The sequence below is a fragment of the Nycticebus coucang genome, chromosome 17 (genome assembly GCF_027406575.1).
Source record: "Nycticebus coucang isolate mNycCou1 chromosome 17, mNycCou1.pri, whole genome shotgun sequence".
Lineage (NCBI taxonomy): Eukaryota > Metazoa > Chordata > Mammalia > Primates > Lorisidae > Nycticebus > Nycticebus coucang.
Window position 1 is genome coordinate 86,962,587 of NC_069796.1, and position 19,499 is coordinate 86,982,085.

A 19,499-nucleotide genomic window follows, 5' to 3' on the forward strand; every position below is an offset into this window, starting at 1 on the left:
AGGTAGGGTGCAAGAGGGGCAAGTCTCCACATTCTCTTTCCCCAGCATCTTACTCAAAGCGGGGCTGTTGCCCAGGTTTCCATCAACTGGTAAACCTGTCTGTATTGCCAAGGCCTTCTTTGCAAATAGCTCCTCCTGCTCAAACTTTCCACCCTTGCTCAGCAGATGCAAGGAGTGAGCTTTCAGGGAGCAGGTTCCCACTGGAACCTCAGTGTTCATTTCAGCGTTTCTGCTATAATTTTGTCAAGGCAACGTGATAAAATGCAAACCCGCAGGTTGGGCTGATTCCCAGGGAGCACTCAGCACCTGCCTCAGAGAGCCTGCTTTCCTTTAGTGCAGTCTTTGCCAGGTGAGTTTTAGGAACATAATCTCCAGCTTTGGAAAGATTACCTCCATAACTCAATCTCCTTTTTATCTAAAATATGTAAATATGAACCAATAACATCTCTTAGGTCTTCCAAATAACATTTCTCATGCAGGGTCCTGGCTAAGAAAGGTTGTAATGTACTTTCCAGTTGTTGACATAAAAGCATGACAATTTAATTAACTTCTGCTGAAATAAAGGAGGGGCGGAAGTTAGCCACTGCCCGATCTCTAAACCATGCAGAAAACATAGCAGTTGGCTGTGCCAATACCAGGGCATCGTTCACTGAGCTTCTTAAGGCTAAGCCTTGGTTTAATTCTTTAGAAGTTTTTTCTGTTTGTTTTGTTTAAGGCCAACTCCAGTGTTTCCACGGTTAGGAATCAAGAAGAGGCCGGTTCTTCTCGATTGCCTGGTGTCAGTCTGAAACAAGACGGGTGCCTCTGGAGCACTGCCTCCATGTTGAACGCGAGTCACATCTGCAGCCTCAGTGTCTGAGGGATGGGCTCCCTTTCTCCATTTCTCTGCTGTCTTTCTGCAGAGCAGTCAGTACCTAGGAGTCACAGGGAAGATGTCTGTGGTTAGTCTACAGCACACACTGACCCCAGACATCCTGCCACAAACACAGTACAGAAGAACAGTAGTAGCCTCCAAACTGGGTTCTCAGCTCCCCACTTCTGCCCTCTGGGCGGCCTCCACACCTACATCCAGAGTGACTTTTCCAACACACACACCTGACCGTGCCATCTCTGGGCTAGTGTCTCACACTCACTCCCAATAACTACAGAACCACATCGATGCAGGGCCGTGGGGTTCATCTCTTTGCTGGCTCTGGTCCAGCAAAGGCCACCACGAAGTCCAGGCCTCCATGCCAGGACACTGATGAGCTCTGGGCCCTCCTGACTGCTCGGAGGCCCTTCCCCTACCCCCCAGGAGCCTGCTCCACTTCCCATACCTTTCTGCATGTTCCCAGTCTGCTCTCTTCTCTGTGTTCTTACAGCTCAGGTCAACACCTTTATTTTTAAAAACATTCCACCCTGTTGGGAATGCTTAACTATAAGAATGGGCTCTACTTCTTGAATGCCTGAATTTCAAGCAGGGCAATCCACAGTGCCTGCTCAACTACACAAAAGGCTTAAGGAAGACTGACGTCCCATTATAAGAGACCCGAACAACAGAAGCCTCAGAAGTGACTTGCTCAAAGTCAAACGGCTTGTATGCATTCAAACCCAGATCTGTCTCATTTCAAAATCAAGGGAAGGCCAGGCACAGTGGCTCGTCATCCCAGCACTCTGGACAGCCGAGACAAGATGATCGCTTGAGGCCAGAAGTCTGAAACCAGACTGAGCAAGTAAGACCCCATCTCTACAGAAAATAGAAAAATTAGCCATGCATGGTGGTGGGCACCTGTCCTCCCTCCCTCCTCCGGAAGCTGAGGCAAGAAGAGTGCTTGAGCCCCTGAGTTTTTGCTTGTACAGTGCTATCTATCTGAAGCCAGGCACTACACCAATTTGAGTCACAAACTACAAGGAGTAAAGCAGAAACATTTTATGGAAACTTCAAATAAACATCAGTAAAAGTAACAGTAGGTAAAAGTCTCCATCCACCTCTAAGTAAATGGGATCCTGACTAAACATTTACATAAAAGTTACTGATGTCCTCCTCCCACTGGACTAACTTCTATCACAACCCTATTAACTAGAAAGTGTCCTACACTCAGGCAGCACCTGTGGCTCAGCGGGTAAGGCGCAGGCCTCATCTACCGAGGGTGGCGGGTTCAAACCCAGCCCCGGCCAGCGATGACAATTGCAACAAAAGATAGCCGGACCTTGTGGCAGGCGCCTGTAGTCCCAGCTACTTGAGAGGCTGAAGCAGGAGAATCACTTAAGCCCAGGAGTTGGAGGTTGCTCTGAGCTGTGACTCCACGTCACTCTACCCAGGGGAACAAAGCGAGACCCTGTCTCGAAAAAAAAAAAGAAAATGTCCTGCATTCAAATAACTCCTAGTTTTATACAATAGTTTTTACCCAGACCAAAATGCAAAAAGCAAAATGGCAGACTTGGGCTTAATCCTTTTCTTTTTAAGTGTGTGTGAAGTGGTTGCATGTGCAGAGAGGTGATCTGTGTGTGAAGTCTGTACATGTACATGGGGCTGATCTGTGTGTGTGAAGTGTGTGCATGTGCACGGGGTGATCTGTGTGAAGTGGGTGTGTGCATGGGGCTGATCTGTGTGTGTCAAGTGTGTGCATGGGGTGATCTGTCAAGTGTGTGCATGTATATGGAGCTGATCTGTGTGTGGTGGACACGTACATGGGGCTGATCTGTGTGTGGTGTGCGTGTACATGGGGCAGATCTGTGTGAAGTGTGTGCGTGTGCAGAGGAGTGATCTGTGTGTGTATGTGTACATAGGGCTGATTTGTGTGTAGCTGTGGGTGTGCAGTGTGTGCACAGAATGGGAGGTGATCCGTGGTGTGTATACGTATGTGCATGTACATGGGAGTGATGTGAATGCCTGCAATTGTGCAGGTGCACAGTGCGTGCATATGTGTGGTGGCAATCTATGCATGTGTGAGTGTGCAGTGTGTGCATGTACACGGAGCGATCTGTGTGGGTGTGCACATGTGCAAGAGAGGGCAATAAATGGGCTTCTACCTCTGAGGGAAAAACTGGTGAAGGAAACGGAAACGAGATCAGCAGGCCAGTGATTATACATGTTGGAAAGTCAAGGCAAGAACATGTGGAACAAAGGCCACCAGGAAAGCGTTATCTTTCTGTAGCTACTTCAGAAACCCACTATAAGCCACTGAATCAAGAAAGATTCCAAAGTTCACCTTCTCACACAGGGCTGGCTTTAAGGACACACAACTCTGTAGCAGTCACATGACCCTGTGCCCATCACCACCTTAACATTTTTTTTTTTTTTTTTTTTGCAGTTTTTGGCCAGGGCTGGGTTTGAACCCACCACCTCTGGCATATGGGGCCGGCACCCTACCTCTTTGAGCCACAGGTGCTGCCCAACCTTAACATTTTTAATAATTTTCAAACAAGGGGCCCTACATTTCCACTTGCATCATCCATTTATTTATTAGCCAGAGAAAGGCGTTTCTCCCTCATGGATCCCTGATAATTACACAGCCAGCCGTGCTCACACACGTACATGTGTATGTCGCTGTACGTCTATTACTGTCTGTAGGTCATTACCAAAGCACTGAGATATACAAAAATCAAGCAACGAGGTAGGCAAGGGCGGCTCATACCTGTAACCCTAGCACTCTGGGAGGCTGAAGTGGAAGATCGGCTGAGCTCAGGAGTTTGAGGGCAGCCTAAGCAAGAGTGAGACCCTGTCTCTACTAAAATAGAAAAACTAGCCAGGCATTTTGTTGGGCACCTGTAGTCCCAGCTACTCGGGGGGCTGAGGCAGGAGGACCTCTTGAATTCAGGAGTTTGAGGTCACTGAGAGCTAGGCTGAGTCCCTGGCACTCTAGCCCAGTGGACACAGTAAGACTCTGTCTCAAACAAAAACTCAATAAACATAAAGGCCACACAGACAGCAACAAATGAAGCCCTCCCAGCAATACCAATAAGCCAAGCAAGTTAAAACTTGCACAGGTAGATCAGAAAGGATGCTGGTGACAGTGACAGTGGTTCTTGGAAATGAAATAATGCACTATAACACAGTCTGTCTAAAAACTTTCGTAGTAACCTGTGTGTAGTGAAATATATGTGTATACAGACACACACACACACACACACACACACACACACATATATATTTTTTTTAAGGCAGGGTTTTGTCACCCAGGCTGGAGTGCAGCCACCTGATCATAGTTCATTGTAAACTCAAATTCCTGGGCTCAAGGGATCACTTGACTAATTTTTTTTTTCTTTTCCTGGAAAAATATTTCTCTGTGAAATTTGCCTCTTTTAACGTTCTGGGGGTCAGTTCTGGGTGAAGCAGGGTGGCCGCTTCATGGCTGTTCACCGACCCCGGGCCCAGTCTTGTTCAGATGATATCTCTTCAGGGTGCAGCAACACAGTCTCCTCCGAGGGAGCCTTAAAGGCTGAGCACTTTCACACCAACAGCCAAAAAGGATGTTTCTGTTTCAGGCGACCACATTCGTGACATGTGTCTATACTGTTCTTTCCTTTAGTAAGCTTTTGAGGGATTCTTCTCTTATAACAGTTAACTTCAGTGGTGCATCTGTTTGGAGGAGCTACCATCCAAAAGCCACTATCCAAAAGGCTGGAGTTCTCCTACTTCCACTTGTATCATTTACTGGCTCTGTAAATTAAGATTGGACCCTGGACTGCTAACACTGGTCCCCAAGGAGGACTTGGAAAAACCTGGCCAGCTTTGCTGAAGTCACTCCCAACAGTTTCAGAGCAGTCCCGAGGCAGTGGCCATGGCAGAAGCACCAGAACCAGCACTGCTTGTCTAATCATTTTATTATTATTATTTTTAATAGAAACGAGATCTTGCTATGTTGCCTAGGCTAGTCTTGAACTCCTGGCCTCAAGTAATCCTCTCACCTTGGCCTCCCAAACTGTGAAATTACATGTGTGAGCCACCGTGCCCAGCCATTTTTAACAGTTTTAATACAATTTACATACCATATAACTCTTTCATTTGAAGTACACACTCACTGGTTTTCAATATCTTCACAGATACTTGCAACCATCACCACGGTCGATTTTTTTTTTTTTGGAGACAGAACCTCAAGCTGTCGCCCTGGGTAGAGTGCCGTGGCATCACAGCTCGCAGCAACCTCCAACTCCTGGGCTTAAGCGATTCTCTTGCCTCAGCCTTCCAAGTAGCTGGGCACCAAAGGTGCCCGCCACAACGCCCGGCTATTTTTTTTTTTTTGGTTGTAGTTGTCATTGTTGTTTGGCTGGCCTGGGCTGGATTCAAATCCGCCAGCTCTGGTGTACGTGGCTCGTGCCTTAGCCACTTGAGCTACAGGCGCCGAGCCCACCACAGTCAATTTTACAACACTTTTGTCACCTCAAGAAAACACCTCTAGGCTTGGCGCCTGTAGCTCAGTGAGTAGAGCGCCAGCCAGATACACCAGGGGCTGGTGGGTTTGAGTCCAGGTCGGGCCAGGCCTGCTAAACAACAACGACAATTGCAATAGCACTCTACCGAGGGCGACATAGTTAAAACTCTGTCTCAAAAAAAAAGAAAGAAAGAAAGAAAACGCCTCTATAACCCTTCAGCTACCACTCTCCTATGGTCCCACCCCCCCTTCAACTCCCAGTCCTAGGCAGCCACTGATCTACTCTCTGTCTCTCCACATCTCACTGCTATGGATCTGCACATGAAGGAATCATACAACCTTGGGCTCTTCTGTGTCTGATTTCTTAGCATGAGTTTTTTAAGGTTTATCCATGTGGTATCAAGTAACACCACTTTATTCCTTTTTTACAAATTGAGCTATTTAATAATTTAGAAATTATCACTCCCTAGACACAGAATAGTGCCTCCCTTTCAGCTAGTAAAACCAGGAGTGCATTTCCTGGAGTTACCTAGGTCACGTGCAGCAGCTAGGCCTCTTCCCAAGACGCCCCCAGAGGGAGGGAGCGTTAGCCAGAGCCTCATCTAATGGGGCGAGGGAGGGAAGGGACAGGCAGGGAGGACGGTCAGAAGGCCCAGGTGAGAGAACCCCACCTCTGGTTAACAGGTAAACAGTCAATGAACTGCACACTTTAAAAGGCAAAGTTTATGGTATGTACAACTTCAACAAAGCTGTTATGAAAGTAAATAGGCTGCTATGTAAGATCAAAGAGAGACAGCCTGATCACTTAGGAAGTAATCTCACCAAATAAAAAACAAATTTGAAACCTGATAGTCTTTAGATCAAATTATCAATTAATTAAGAAATACAAATGAACTACGTTAAACACTCCCACACAGAAACAACCAGATTAAGTCCATATAGTGGGAAATGTCATAGGACAAATGACCTGTTTTACGTATCAAATAGGCAAGGAGGGGGTGGGGGGGAACAGAAGGTAAGAAGAGGGAGTGGCACATCTATTTTAAGAAGACATCACAGAGCTTTCAATCTCAATGCACAGACCTTACTGGGATCTTCAAACACACTATAAAGCCATTTATGACATGTGAGACAATCAAAAGATTTGAAAACTGGACATTTGATAATAGGAAGGTATTAGTAACTTTTGAGTGATAATAGTTCTATTAAAAGAGCCCTTATGGTTTAAAGCAGTGATTTTTTTTTTCTTTCTTTTTTTGAGACAGAGTCTCACTATGTCATCCTCAGTAGAGTGCCGTAGCATCACAGCTCACAGCAACCTCAAAGTCTTGGGCTTTAAGCGATTCTCTTGCCTCAGCCTCCCGAGTAGCTGGGACTACAGGCACCCGCCACAAGGCCAGGCTACTATTTTGTTACAGTTGTCTTTGTTTACTAGGTCCAGGCCAGGTTCAAACCTGCCAGCCTCAGTGTATGTGGCCGGTGCTATAACCACTGTGCGACGGGGGCCAACACTCTTTTTTCTTTTTGAACCTTTTTTTTTTATTGTTGGGGATAAGAGGGGACAAGAAACCTTACACTGATTGCATTTGGTAGGTAAAGTCCCTTTTATAATTGTGTCTTGCCTCCAAACGGGGTGTCACACACCATATTTTTAATTTTTTTTTTATTTCAAATTAATATGAGAGTACAGATTTTTAGATTGCATTGATCTCACTTCAGAGGTAAAGTTCCTGTTGTAAAAGAACCCCTCACCCAGGGGGCGTGGAATCCACCTATTAGATAAGATACCGCCAAATGCCCTCCCCCTTGCACACATACTAGACTACATTTGTGTTTTATTGTTCACGTGAGCATGTAATTGTTTACATATTGGTTCATATCAGTATTGAGTATACTGGATATTTTTTCATTCTTATCATACTTTACTAAGAAGAATGTATTTCAACTCCATCCAGGTAAACATAAAAGATATAAAGTCTCCATCTTTTTCTATGGTGAATAGTACTCTAAGGTATACACATACCACAATTTGTTAGAACAGTGATTTTCAACTAGTGTGCCACAAAAAATTTTTTAAGTCATTAAATATTTTCCAAAGAAGTTCAAAGCACAGTAAGTATATTCTTTTTTTCTTTTTTTTTTTTTAATCAACATAATTTGTGTCCTAGAAGTTTAACTGTAAGTTCAAGCGTGTTGTAAGATAAAAAAGGTTGAAAAACACTGGTTTAGAGTCACATAACACTGACAGATGACACACTGCGTAGGGCTAACTTCAAAATAATAGGACCAATTAGAATATAGCTGAAACGGGATGGGCCATGCTTCATGCTACTGCAGGAGGTCAGGCCCATGGGGATTATTCTATGTTATTCTCTTTTTGTGTCTGTCTAAGATTTGCATTAATAAAAACCAGAAATAGGGCGGCGCCTGTGGCTCAGTCGGTAGGGCGCCGGCCCCATATACTGAGGGTGGCGGGTTCAAACCCGGCCCCGGCCAAACTGCAACCAAAAAATAGCCGGGCGTTGTGGCGGCCGCCTGTAGTCCCAGCTACTCGGGAGGCTGAGGCAAGAGAATCGCTTAAGCCCAGGAGTTGGAGGTTGCTGTGAGCTGTGTGAGGCCACGGCACTCTACTGAGGGCCATAAAGTGAGACTCTGTCTCTACCAAAAAAAAAAAAAAAAAAAACAGAAATAACCAGAAATAGGCATTGCCTGGCATATACTGAAAAGTATAAGCCTTCACAGGGATCAATCAACTAGGGCCAGGGATTGATAGTTTTAGTATTTTTTTTTAGTGGGTTTTTTTTTTTTTTTTTTTAGTTTTTAGTTTTGTTTTTTTTGAGACAAGAGTCTCACTTGGTCATCCTCGGTAGAGTACCATGGTGTCTTAGCTCACAGCAACCTCAAACTCTTGGGCTCAAGCGATTCTCTTGCCTCAGCCTCCCAAGCAGCTGGGACTACAGATGCCCACCACCAATGCCTGGCTATTTTTCAGAGACAAGGTCTCACTTTAACTCAGGCTGGTCTCAAACTCCTGAACTCAGGCAATCCACGTGCCTCGGCCTCCTAAGGGCTGGGATTACAGGCATGAGCCACCAATAATATTAAGGCTCCTTTTTAGTATTATAAAGACTTGGAACCAAGCTGGGCATGGTGACTCACATCTGTAATCCCAGCATTCTGGGAGGTCAAGACAGGTGTACCGCTCGAGCTCAGGAGTTCAAGACCAGCCTGAGCAAGAGTGAGACTCCATCTCCACTAAAAATAGAAAAACTATCTGGGTGTTGTGGCAGGTACCAGTAGTCACAGCTACTCTGGAGCCTGAGGCAAGAGAATTGCTTTGAGCCCAAGAATTTGAGGTTGCTCTGAGCTATGATGCTATAGCACTCTATCCAGGGCAACAGAGTAAGACTGTGTCAAAAAAAAAAAGAGAAAAAAAAAAAAACAAAAACTTGGAACCAGACAACACTGGCCAGTCCGACAGGGAAATGACCTAAGAGGGATGTGTGGAACAGATCTGAGGCTTGGGCTAGAGCAGGAAGACCTGGCAGGCCCTCCTCTCTTTGCCCTTTTCTAGTAAAACGGAGATCATCTGCTCTCCTTCGTTAAGTACACTACAGCTGGCCACAAACATGACCCACAGGGGCTCGGTGAGTGAGTTCTCTTTGCTTTCTGTCTCTGGCATTATTTTTTTTAAAGGGGACATGGTGGTGGTTTGAGTCACAAAATGCCTTCTAACATGCAAGTGGCACTAGATGGCAAACTAAGACTTCCCACCAGCCTGGAGCCACTGCAGATAGGGAGGTTTTTATTATCCACACTCCTCCACTGACAGCAGCCCAAAGAAGGGAATGACTTGCCCAAGACACCCTGCACAGAGCCTGAAACCGGCTCTTCCGCCACTTTCTCAGAGAGCATCCTCCCTAAGTTATACAGTGTACCAGGCTACTGTGGGAACAAGAGAACAGAAACATCTTTTTACCTGAGCCCACTTTTTGTTCCGACTTTGCATCTGAACTGTGGCAATGGAAGCAAACAGCTCTTCTGCAGGCAAGTCCTCGGGCAGCCTGGTCAGGAACTGGGCCATGTGGATGAAGTCCATCTTCGTCAGGATGTCCTCAAACAGCTTCAGGATGCCCAGGGCCGTGCGGAACAAGAACTCTTCCCCGTCTCGGCAGAACACATCCCAGATACGACAGGCCAGATCGAGGGGCAAAGATTTACTATATAAGGTAAAAATCCTGGGGGGAAAGTTGAAAATTGTCAGATTTTGGATGGTATAAAGACACAAACAAATAACTCTGAATCCCAGTCTGAATCCATGAAAAGCACTTGCAGAGTCAGTCACTTTCATATGGTATATGGCTGCAGGGGAGGGTAAGGGGGATGCCAGGCCTGCATTCATCATGAAGGGTAATTTCACAATTTCCCTGAAAACAGCATTAGCCCTTCTGCACAGAACCTCAAAAACTGTACAAGCTCCACATTACTGATACTGATCGCTCCTGCTTGAAACAAATACTGAGCACCTACTGTGCTGAGCACCTACTGGGTCTCCTGTCTTAGTAATACCGCTTCCAGTACCTACCACAGAGCAGGCACACAGCAGGTGCTCCCACCTCAGCTACAAAACTCAGCACAGCTGCCAATCTCCATAGGTGTTTCCTCGCCCTGACCTGGCTACATACACCTCCCGGTTCTGGGCTCCCCCCTACCCCGGGGCTTACACGAGCACCGTACTCCCTGCAATCCTCCCCGGGAAGACTGATCAATGCACTCCACTCCTTAGCATCTATTGGAGTGTATCTGGCAAGCTTTGCTGAACAAATAAATGAGCTGACAAATTCCCAGTCTGGTTAGGGATTTCACAGATGTTAGTGGTTCTCAGTATCTTTCGTCACTAGCAGTATTCATTTAATTCCCAATTAGGTGAGGGATGTTCTCTATCCCTTCTGGAAAACTCCTCTTTCACAGACTTGGTGTGCTGGCTCAGGAGACAACACTGGGCCACGAAGCACCTGAGGTGCAGGACTCATCTACGGGGCCAACTGGAGCGGGAGGTGATGCCATTTAACACCCCCAGCATGACTCTGACTTTCCTACAACAGACCCCCCCCACCCCAGAAAAAATTACATTGTACTGGTGAATCTGCTCACAAGTCTGAGGGGCGTGGTCTTTCTGTATACAGTAGGTTACAGGATAAAGTTTATTCCCAACTCTTCCCTGACAAGGCACTCTGTCCTAGAAGAAGCCTTTTCTCCAGGACACAGAGGAACACTATGCAGTTAAGGACATGTCTTCAACATAGCTTCCAGGTAAGACTAGCCACATCTTAGGCTATCACTCCTCAGCACCTCAGAGCTCTAAAATATTTTAGGAAAGCACAACAATTTTTTTGTTTTGGAGACAGCATCTCACTCTGTCGCCATGGTAGAGAGCCATGGTGTCACAGCTCACAACAACCTCAAACTCCTGGGCTCAAGAGATCCTCTTGCCTCAGGCTCCCAAGTAGCTGGGACTACAGGTGCCTGCTAGGACACTTGATAGTTTTTTCTATTTTTAGTAGAGAAGGGGTCTTGCACTTGTTTAGACTGGTCTCAAACTCCTGAGCTCAAGCAATCTATTTGCCTCAGGCTCCTAGAGTGCTAGGATCACAGGCATGAGCCACTGCACCCAGCCAAAAACATAATAATTTAAATTCCATTCAACTCAGATGACAGAATAGAGAGACAGATGCCACAAAAAACCTTTATATGATAAGCACAATAAAAGGAGAGGGTCTGCTGTGTACTACTAGGTCTCCAGAAGCGTGCCCTCATCTGGCAGTCCAAGCCCCTGGGAGAGGGAACGGAGCTGCAGCACCACACACCAAACAGACCCAGGTCTCACCCACAGGACTGATAGAGCCAGACCTTCACCCTGACTCCAATGTCTGTCTCTGCTCCACTGCTCTTCAGAGTATAAGGCAATACAGTGCCACAGCCTTGGTTGGAAATTTTATTTTTGAAAGTCACGACAAGCCTCCAGCCTGAGCTTTTTACTATCTCAAAAACAGAAAACAATTTCATCATTTGGTCTAGAAAATATAGTTAAAGATGAAAGAGATCTTTTGTTTCTATTCTCAATGTCAATAATATTCTCAACTGTATCCAGAACATGCTTACGGAAAAGGGATGGGTGTGGTAGTCTCACACCTGTAATTCCAGCACTTTGGAAGGCCAAGGTGGGAAAATCACTTGAGGCCAGGAGTTTGAGACCAGCCTGGGCAACACAGTGAGTCCCCATCTCTGTAAAAAATAAACTAGCTGGCTGTGGTGGTGTACACTTGTTACTAAAAAGGCTGGTGCAGAAAGATCACTTGAGCCCAGGAGGTCAAGCCTGGAGTGACTGATGACTGTACCACTACACTCCAGCCTGGGTAACGGAGCAAGACCCTTTTTCTAAAAATAAAATAATTTAAAAATTTAAAAAATGAAAAAGAGGGGAGGGGGTAAGATGAAAAAAAAAAAAGAAAAAGAACTGATCTAATCTGCACTGTGATCTCTTGTGTGCCAGTTCATGGAGGGAGCTCACACCCTGATATCTTATCAGCAGAGTTTAAAAAAAAATAAGATGGGAAAAACAAAATATAGGCAGAGAAGAGAAAGGATTTCTATAACATAATATTCTACCCTCTAAAACCCATACAAAATAAACTTCTATTATTTAAAAAAACACGGACCGCTTCACCAATCTGTGTGTCATCCTTGCGCAGGGGCCACGCTAATCTTCTCTGTACCGTTCCAATTTTAGTATATGTGCTGCCGAAGCGAGCACCAAAATAAACTTTTTTAAACTTAATATTCTTTTTTTTTTTTTTTTTAATAGAGACAGAGTCTCACTGTACGGCCCTCGGGTAGAGTGCCGTGGCGTCACACGGCTCACAGCAAACTCTAACTCTTGGGCTTACGCGATTCTCTTGCCTCAGTCTCCCGAGCAGCTGGGACTACAGGCGCCCGCCACAACGCCCAGCTATTTTTTTGTTGTTGCAGTTTGGCCGGGGCTGGGTTTGAACCCGCCACCCTCGGCATATGGGGCCGGCGCCCTACCCACTGAGCCACAGGCGCTGCCCTAAACTTAATATTCTTGAATTCAGATTTGTATGGTAGATCTCTAAACACTACTTTAGACAGGTGCTGCACTTTATAAAATTAAGCTGAATGATCTAGAATGCTGTACACAATGGCCACATGCCTGCCTGCCTGCTCAGTCCCCTCTCTCCAGGAGATAACCAGCTGAGACCTCTGCTCTGCTGACACTAAGCAGGTCAGACCTTTCATCATAAATCCCTCTGAGACCTACAATATGCTAATGATTGTTGTTTGGTGATGAGGACATAGAACATCAAACAAAACATACAATATTCCCTTTCCTTGGGCATGAAAGCGACAAATAAACAAAGTGAATGGGAGTCCCAGGAGGGGTGTGTGCTTGCTGCGAGTGTGCATACACACATACACACACTTCCAGGCAGGGTGGCCAAGAAGAGCACATCACTGAAAAGTGATACTTCTATAAGCCCGAGAAGCAGCAGCAAGCCAGGAGACTGTCTGGAAGCATGCGGACGGGAGACAGTATCAGCACATTTAAGGAAAAGCAAGGTGGCCAGTCAGCTAGGGTAAAAATAGCAAAGAGAGAATGAATAAAAGATGCCCAAGGGAGGCCGATGCCTGTGGCTCCATGGGTAGGGCGCTGGCCCCATATACCGAGGATGACGGGTTTAAACCCGGCCCCGGCCAAACTGCAACAAAAAAATATCTGGGCGTTATGGCGGATGCCTGTGGTCCCAGCTACTCGGGAGGCTGAGGCAAGAGAATCGCCTAAGCCCAGGAGTTTGAGGTTGCTGAGAGCTGTGATGCCACGGCACCCTACCGAGGGTGACAAATTAACACTCTCTTTATAAAAAAAAAAAAAAAATTCCCAAGGGAGAGCCAAGCCCAGGACGAGGGGGCCCTCCAGCTAGGATGAGGTCTTTAGGTTTTATTCTGAGTGAAATGGGAAACCAGAGGAGTGTCTGAGGAGAGGGACGTGGTGAGAGGAGCCTGAAGCAGGGAGACCAGCCTGTGGTGGTCACAAGGATCCAGGCCAGGGTGGAGCACAGCAGGAGCAGTGCACACAGCCAGAGTGTGTCAGATTTGGACAGATTTGGAATGCATTTAGCTCCCGGGAAAGAGAATCAGGGAGCCAAGGGTGCTGGATCTTTGGCTGGGCAACTGACAGGATAAGAGGTCACATGAGGAATGTGGAACCTTGGATCTGGACAGGAAGTTAAGCATTGAGTTTTGAGATATGTCCAGTTTGAGAGTCAGACATCCTTGTGGGTAACTGATGAGGAACTCAGGGGAGGGCTCTGGGCCAGCCAGTAACACACCTGTGGAGAAGTCTGTGTATGCACAGTACCTCATCAACACAGGATTGCAAGGGTCAGAGTGAGGACTGTCAGACGCTGCTAAAACAGCAACTGACAAATGATCACCTCATGTGGATTCCACATAGAAAAGTGAAACTTTATATACTATCATAGAATTATTCCAGCCTTGAATGTTAGTGTATCATAAAGAAAATGAGCCTTTTTTTTTTCCTTTGGAGACCAGTCTTGGTTTGTCATCCTCAGTAGAGTGCCATGGCATCATAGCTCACAGCAACCTCAAACTCTTGGGTTCAAGAGATTCTCTTGCCTCAGCCTCGCCTGGGACTACAGGCGCCTGCCACAACGCCTGGCTATTTTTATTTATTTATTTATTTTATTTATTTTTTAAGAAACAGTCTCACTTTGTCGCCCTCGGTAGAGTGCCGTAGCATCACAGCTCACAGCAACCTCCAACTCCTGGGCTTAGGCGATTCTCTTGCCTCGGCCTCCTGAGTAGCTGGGACTACAGGTGCCCGCCACAATGACGGGCTGTTTTTTTTTGTTATTGTTGTTGTTGCAGTTTGGCCGGGGCTGGGCTTGAAACCGCCACCCTCGGTATATGGGGCCGGGGCCCTACTCACTGAGTCACAGGCGCCGCCCCTGGCTATTTTTAGAGACGAGGTCTTGCACCTGTGAGCTCAGGCAATCCACCCGCCTCGGCCTCCCAGAGTGCTAGGATTACAGGTGTGAGGCACCGCACCTGGCTGAAAATGAGCCTCTTAAAGGAAAAAAGTTCTCAGCTTTCACTTGGCAAATGTCTCCTCAGCCAGGTCTCAGCCTAGACAATCACTGTTTGACAGGCTATTCCTAACCCTTAGCTGGGCAGTTTCCTTTTAAGTGTTCACCTTGCACCTCGGGCACCCCCTTTCCTAATAGTCACCAACACCAGGATCACTGAGACAGTGTGGTGCCAGCGAGATACAGATCTCCCATCACACTTAGTGAAGGGACCTTCCCCTGGGATCCTCTGCTCTGGTGGGTGCCACACGGTGGCCTCACCAGCCACAGGGCTCCACTCCAAGAGCCGAGCTGCCCTAGGCTGCTTCCATCTAGGCTGTAAGTGCCTCAAGGACAGAGGTCTCTGTCCCCAGCAGTCTCTGAATAATGAGAGTGTTCTCCTCCCATCCTCCCCTCCAACAGGGCCTGCTCGGAAGTGTTCCCATATCCTTACCTGGAGCTTTCAAACGCTCAGCTCCATTTTAAACCACACTTAGATGTCAAGGACAGCAGTGAACAGGCCACTGAAACAATTCTCTCAGAAGAGTGGTTAAGCAGGCGCCTTTCACATAGCTGAAGAGCCCACTCACTAGCCTCCAGCCCACTGGCCCCAGAAGGGGACAACTGGCTCTGTCCTGCCCTCAGAAGCTCTGCCATGGGATGAGAACCAATCAGAATAAGCAGCAACTGTCCACCCACCACTCTTCTTGGGCCAAGGCCTTCAACCCTCCTTCTCCCCCTGGGCCCTTGGGCTCCGTCCTGCTCCCAGGCAGATGAGTGTACACAGGGAAAGGCAGGCAGTAGGGCAGGCCCCTCACCCTTCTCAGAACCTCCCAGTACTCTTCCCACAGTAGGAAGAGAGAATGCAAGAGTTTTCCTCTCCCACAAAAGTGTTTGTGTTTTCTCCCTGGGCCACTGCACCTTATCACATTACTTATCAAAAATAGTAATGTTTTTAAAAACCAAAAAGGAAAATAAAAAAATTTTAATATTACTTTTAATTTACTTTAAATGTAAAAAAGTAAAAAAAGCAAGTTAATTTCATGTACAAGTTCAACAAAGGCAAAATAATGTATTTCTATGTTACTAAACTAATGAGGTGGGTACTGACTTAAGATACCAGACGTAAGCCGTGTGCTGTGTCTGCTTCTCCCGTAACATGCATGGGAGGAAAAGAGGTCGTTTTTTTCCTGTCAAGCCTCCATGACTCTATTCTTACTTACATGAAACTATTCTTACCTAGCAAGTCTATCCTAACAGCTTGTCTAAGATTGCAGGAAAGCAAGAGACCACTATGGGGAAAGCAAGAGGGAAGCTCAGGGGAACAGAGGCAAAAGCTGGTTCTCAGGAACCAGCTGTGAGGAGGATGCCGGTGTCCACAGACCATCACTGACCACCACTGACGTCTGCCTTAGTTAGAAAGCCCCAGGCCGCGACAACGACAGGAAACACTTACTTTACATGCTTTCACCTCAATTTTTCAATTCAATCCTTACTACAGCCAAAAGGGGAGGTTACAAATGTCATTTTCATTCTACACAAGGAAACTGCATATAAAGAGAGGCTATGGAAAAGAAAATTTCAGCTTGAAGTAAAAGGGTCAGAGTCCCCTATCGGTCTCACCCATCGAGAAGCCACAACCAAAGACTCGGATCTTCAAGGCCTGTCACCACCAATTTCCAACTGTCCTCATCTCCCATCTTTAGTCCTTCCTAAGAACAAGTCTTTGCCCCACAGCTGCTTACCCAGTGGCCACTGCCCCCCATGCCCAGCCACGATGCTCCTTGTGTTCCTAAAACTCAAACAGAACAGACATCACCAGATAAGAATGAAGTTAACTCCTTAGCCCTCATCAGATTTAGTGAGGCTTAAATAAAATATTAAAGTCGTAACACAGAATTATATTTGTTAAAAGTTGGAGGTGGTTGGGCAGCGTCTATGGCTCAGTGAGTAGGGCACCGGCCCCATATACTGAAGGTGGCAGGTTCAAACCCGGCCCCAGCCATACTGCAACAAACAATAGCCAGGCATTGTGACAGGTGCCAGTGGTCCCAGCTACTCAGGAGGCTGAGGCAAGAGAATTGCCTGAGCCCAAGAGCTGGAGGTTGCTGTGAGCTGTGATGCCAAGGCACTCTACCGAGGGCGATAAAGAGAGATTCAGTGAGCTGTAATGCCATGGCACTCTACCAAGGGCAATAAAGTGAGACTCTGTCTCAAAAAAAAAAAAGTTGGAGGTGGTTATCTAAGACTCAGTTCAAACTTAGTTGGCTGAGTGTGGTGGCTCTCCCCCTATAAACCTTACTTTGGGAGGCCGAAGCAACAGGGCCACTTGAGGCCAGGAATTTGGTAAAGATTATCTATTACTGAACCTGGACAACACAGTAAGAGCTTGTCTCTACCAAAAAATTTAAAACCAGCCAGGTGTGGTAGTGCATACCTGCAGTTTCTAGTAACTTGGGAGGCTGAGATAGGAGGGCCACTTAAGGCCAGGAGTTCACTACAGTGAACTATAATCATGCTACAGCACTTCAGCCTGGGTGAAAGAGCAAGATCCTATCTCTTAAAAAAAAATAAAATAAAACACAACAACTTTGATCCTGAAAGCAATCAGACACTTCTAGCCACCTTTGCGTCCCCCAGAGTACTTTCTACTCCAAGCCCAGTGGTATTGTAATATCTCTGTCCCAGCACTCAGCAGAGGCCAGGAGACACAGTTCCTTCTCTGGCCAAGCCAGGCTGCATGCAGGCAAGGAATGCTGTCCCTCCACACATTCCTGCAGGCCACCACAGCCAGTGTATGCCAGGCATGCTTCTGGGTGCTTAGCAACTCAGCAATCTTCAACAGACTTGTAATCCAGAAGTTAAAGCTAGAAATGAACTATGTGCCAGCTGCAATGGGAACTGAAATCTTCCTACAGTCATTTCATGCCCAACCTTTCCTTTAAGGCAGAGATGCAATGTAATGATAGGATTCTAAGTATCAGTAAACACCACATCAAGAAACATTCATCATGATATGGAATGTCTGTTAATTCAAGATTATCTATTACTGAATCTACTCATGCCTCCAAATTATTCTGCCATTAGAAAGCGGCGGGAGGCTCGGGGCCTGCAGCTCAAGTGGCTAAGGTGCCAGCCACATATACCAGAGCTGCCAGGTTCAAATCCAGCCCGGGCCTGCCAAAACCAACAGTGACAACTACAACAAAAAAATAGCCAAGCATTTGTGGCGGGTGCCTATAGTCCCAGCTACTTGGGAGGCTGAGGCAAGAGAATCACTTAAGCCCAAGAGTTGGAGGTTGCTGTGAGCTGTGATGCCACAGCACTCTACACAGGGCGACAGCTTGAGGCTCTGTCTCAAAAAAAAAGCAAGCAAGCAACGGGAAAGGGGAAGGAGAAAGATGGCGGCTGAGTAACAGCTTCTTTGCAACTAAGCGCAGTGAGATTGGGGAGAGGAGACTCCAAGCATCTCTGGCTTGTGGGCTCTTGTCCAGAAACATCCCTTTGGGGACACAGCAAGAGACTTCTGAACTCCAGGAGGATGAGAAAAGCAGGGGAGAACTGGCAAGTGGTTGCATTCATTCGGTCCGAGGCCATGGCTGCCACAGCTGTAATTATACCGTTTCCCCAAAAATAAGACCTACTTACAGGAAAGATAAGACGTCCCCTGAAAATAAGACCTAGCGCATCTTTGGGAGCACACCTTAAAATAAGACACTGTTTTATTTTCAGGAAAACAGGGTAACACCAGCGAGATTCCAAACAGGGAAGGCCTTCCCTGTGGGCTGTTTTTGTTTTTATGGACTTGGGCACTCAGTTGAACTACCTTGGGAGAACTTGGGCAAGAGGACAGATGACTTAAAGCATTGTCTAGGGCCCTGGACTGAGCTGCTGAGCCCGAAAACAGCTAATATTGTTTGACTGCGGGCCGCACATGCAGCCATTGTGGGAGAACTGCCCCACAGGCTCCATTCTCAGGAACAGAGCAAGACTTTGGATGGGAGACCGTGGGCAAATGATCTAGTGACTGAGCAGTGCCAAAGGCTGGGACAAAGACACTGGGGAAGAGCGGAAATTTCAGTGTTTGGCAGTAGCAGGGCTGCCTTGCAGCCTCGGCCTTTAGGGGCATATGGTGAAGTGGGTTTTGGTGCCCTGGATGAGCGGGCAGCCACTTCAGGAGAGATCCCAGCAACAAGTGCTCTCTTGGGAAAGCTTCTCCTTAGCCAAGGTTAACTGTTTAAAGTGTCTTTTAAGTGGGCTAAGGAGATTTAGGCTCTCCACCCTGCGGGGTTTGAGAAATCAGCAGAGGCCTCCAGTCTCCACCTCATACTGCTGTTCTCAGCATTGTGATTAACATCTCATACCCCAGAAGATCACCTGTTGCCCACACAATATTCAGCAAGATATATATATACTGCTTTGTTCTTGGTTGGTTGGTTTTTTAAAATTTCAACATTTTCCCTGTAGATTTTTCTTTTTTTTCCTCTTTTCTTTCTTCATTTTTCTACTTTAAATATAATTTTCCATTGTTATCTTCTTTTTCTTTTTTTCGTAGAGACAGAGTCTCACTGTACCACCCTCGGGTAGAGTGCCGTGGCGTCACACGGCTCACAGCAACCTCCAGCTCTTGGGCTTACACAATTCTCTTGCCTCAGCCTCCTGAGTAGCTGGGACTACAGGCGCCCGCCACAACGCCTGGCTATTTTTTTGTTGCAGTTTGGCAGGGGCTGGGTTTGAACCCACTACCCTCGGCATATGGGGCCGGCGCCCTACTCACTGAGCGACAGGCGCCGCCCAATTATCTTCTTTAATACTAAGAGCTTCATTTTTGCTAGTGCTTCTGGCCCTATTACTTGCTTTTTTCCCCCAATTTTATCCCATAAGGGTTTTTGTTTGTTTGTTTTGGTCTGATTTATAGTACTTTTGTCTTCCCTCTCTACTTGGTGGAGGTAGGGGCACTGTGTCTGAACAGGCTGGCAAA

The 19,499-nt window shown here is 46.7% G+C and overlaps 1 protein-coding gene and 1 non-coding gene across 4 annotated transcripts in view; both read right to left on the bottom strand.

The window, feature by feature from the left end:
• Window positions 1-657: 657 nt before the first annotated feature.
• Window positions 658-19,499, bottom strand: part of TBC1D14 (TBC1 domain family member 14) — a 156,696-nt gene continuing 137,854 nt past the window's right edge. For 2 of the 3 annotated variants that reach the window (XM_053567481.1, XM_053567482.1), the window contains exons 11-12: window positions 9,334-9,592; window positions 708-914 (exon numbers count right to left, since the gene is read on the bottom strand). In XM_053567481.1, the coding sequence (XP_053423456.1) occupies window positions 849-914; window positions 9,334-9,592 (325 nt within the window). In that variant the 3' untranslated portion in view covers window positions 708-848. Of the gene's footprint in view, window positions 915-9,333; window positions 9,593-19,499 lie in introns of all 3 variants that reach the window. The other variant, XM_053567480.1, reaches the window with a different exon arrangement.
• Window positions 12,062-12,168, bottom strand: LOC128569354 (U6 spliceosomal RNA). The gene has a single exon (XR_008375317.1). It is a non-coding gene; the product is annotated as a U6 spliceosomal RNA (small nuclear RNA).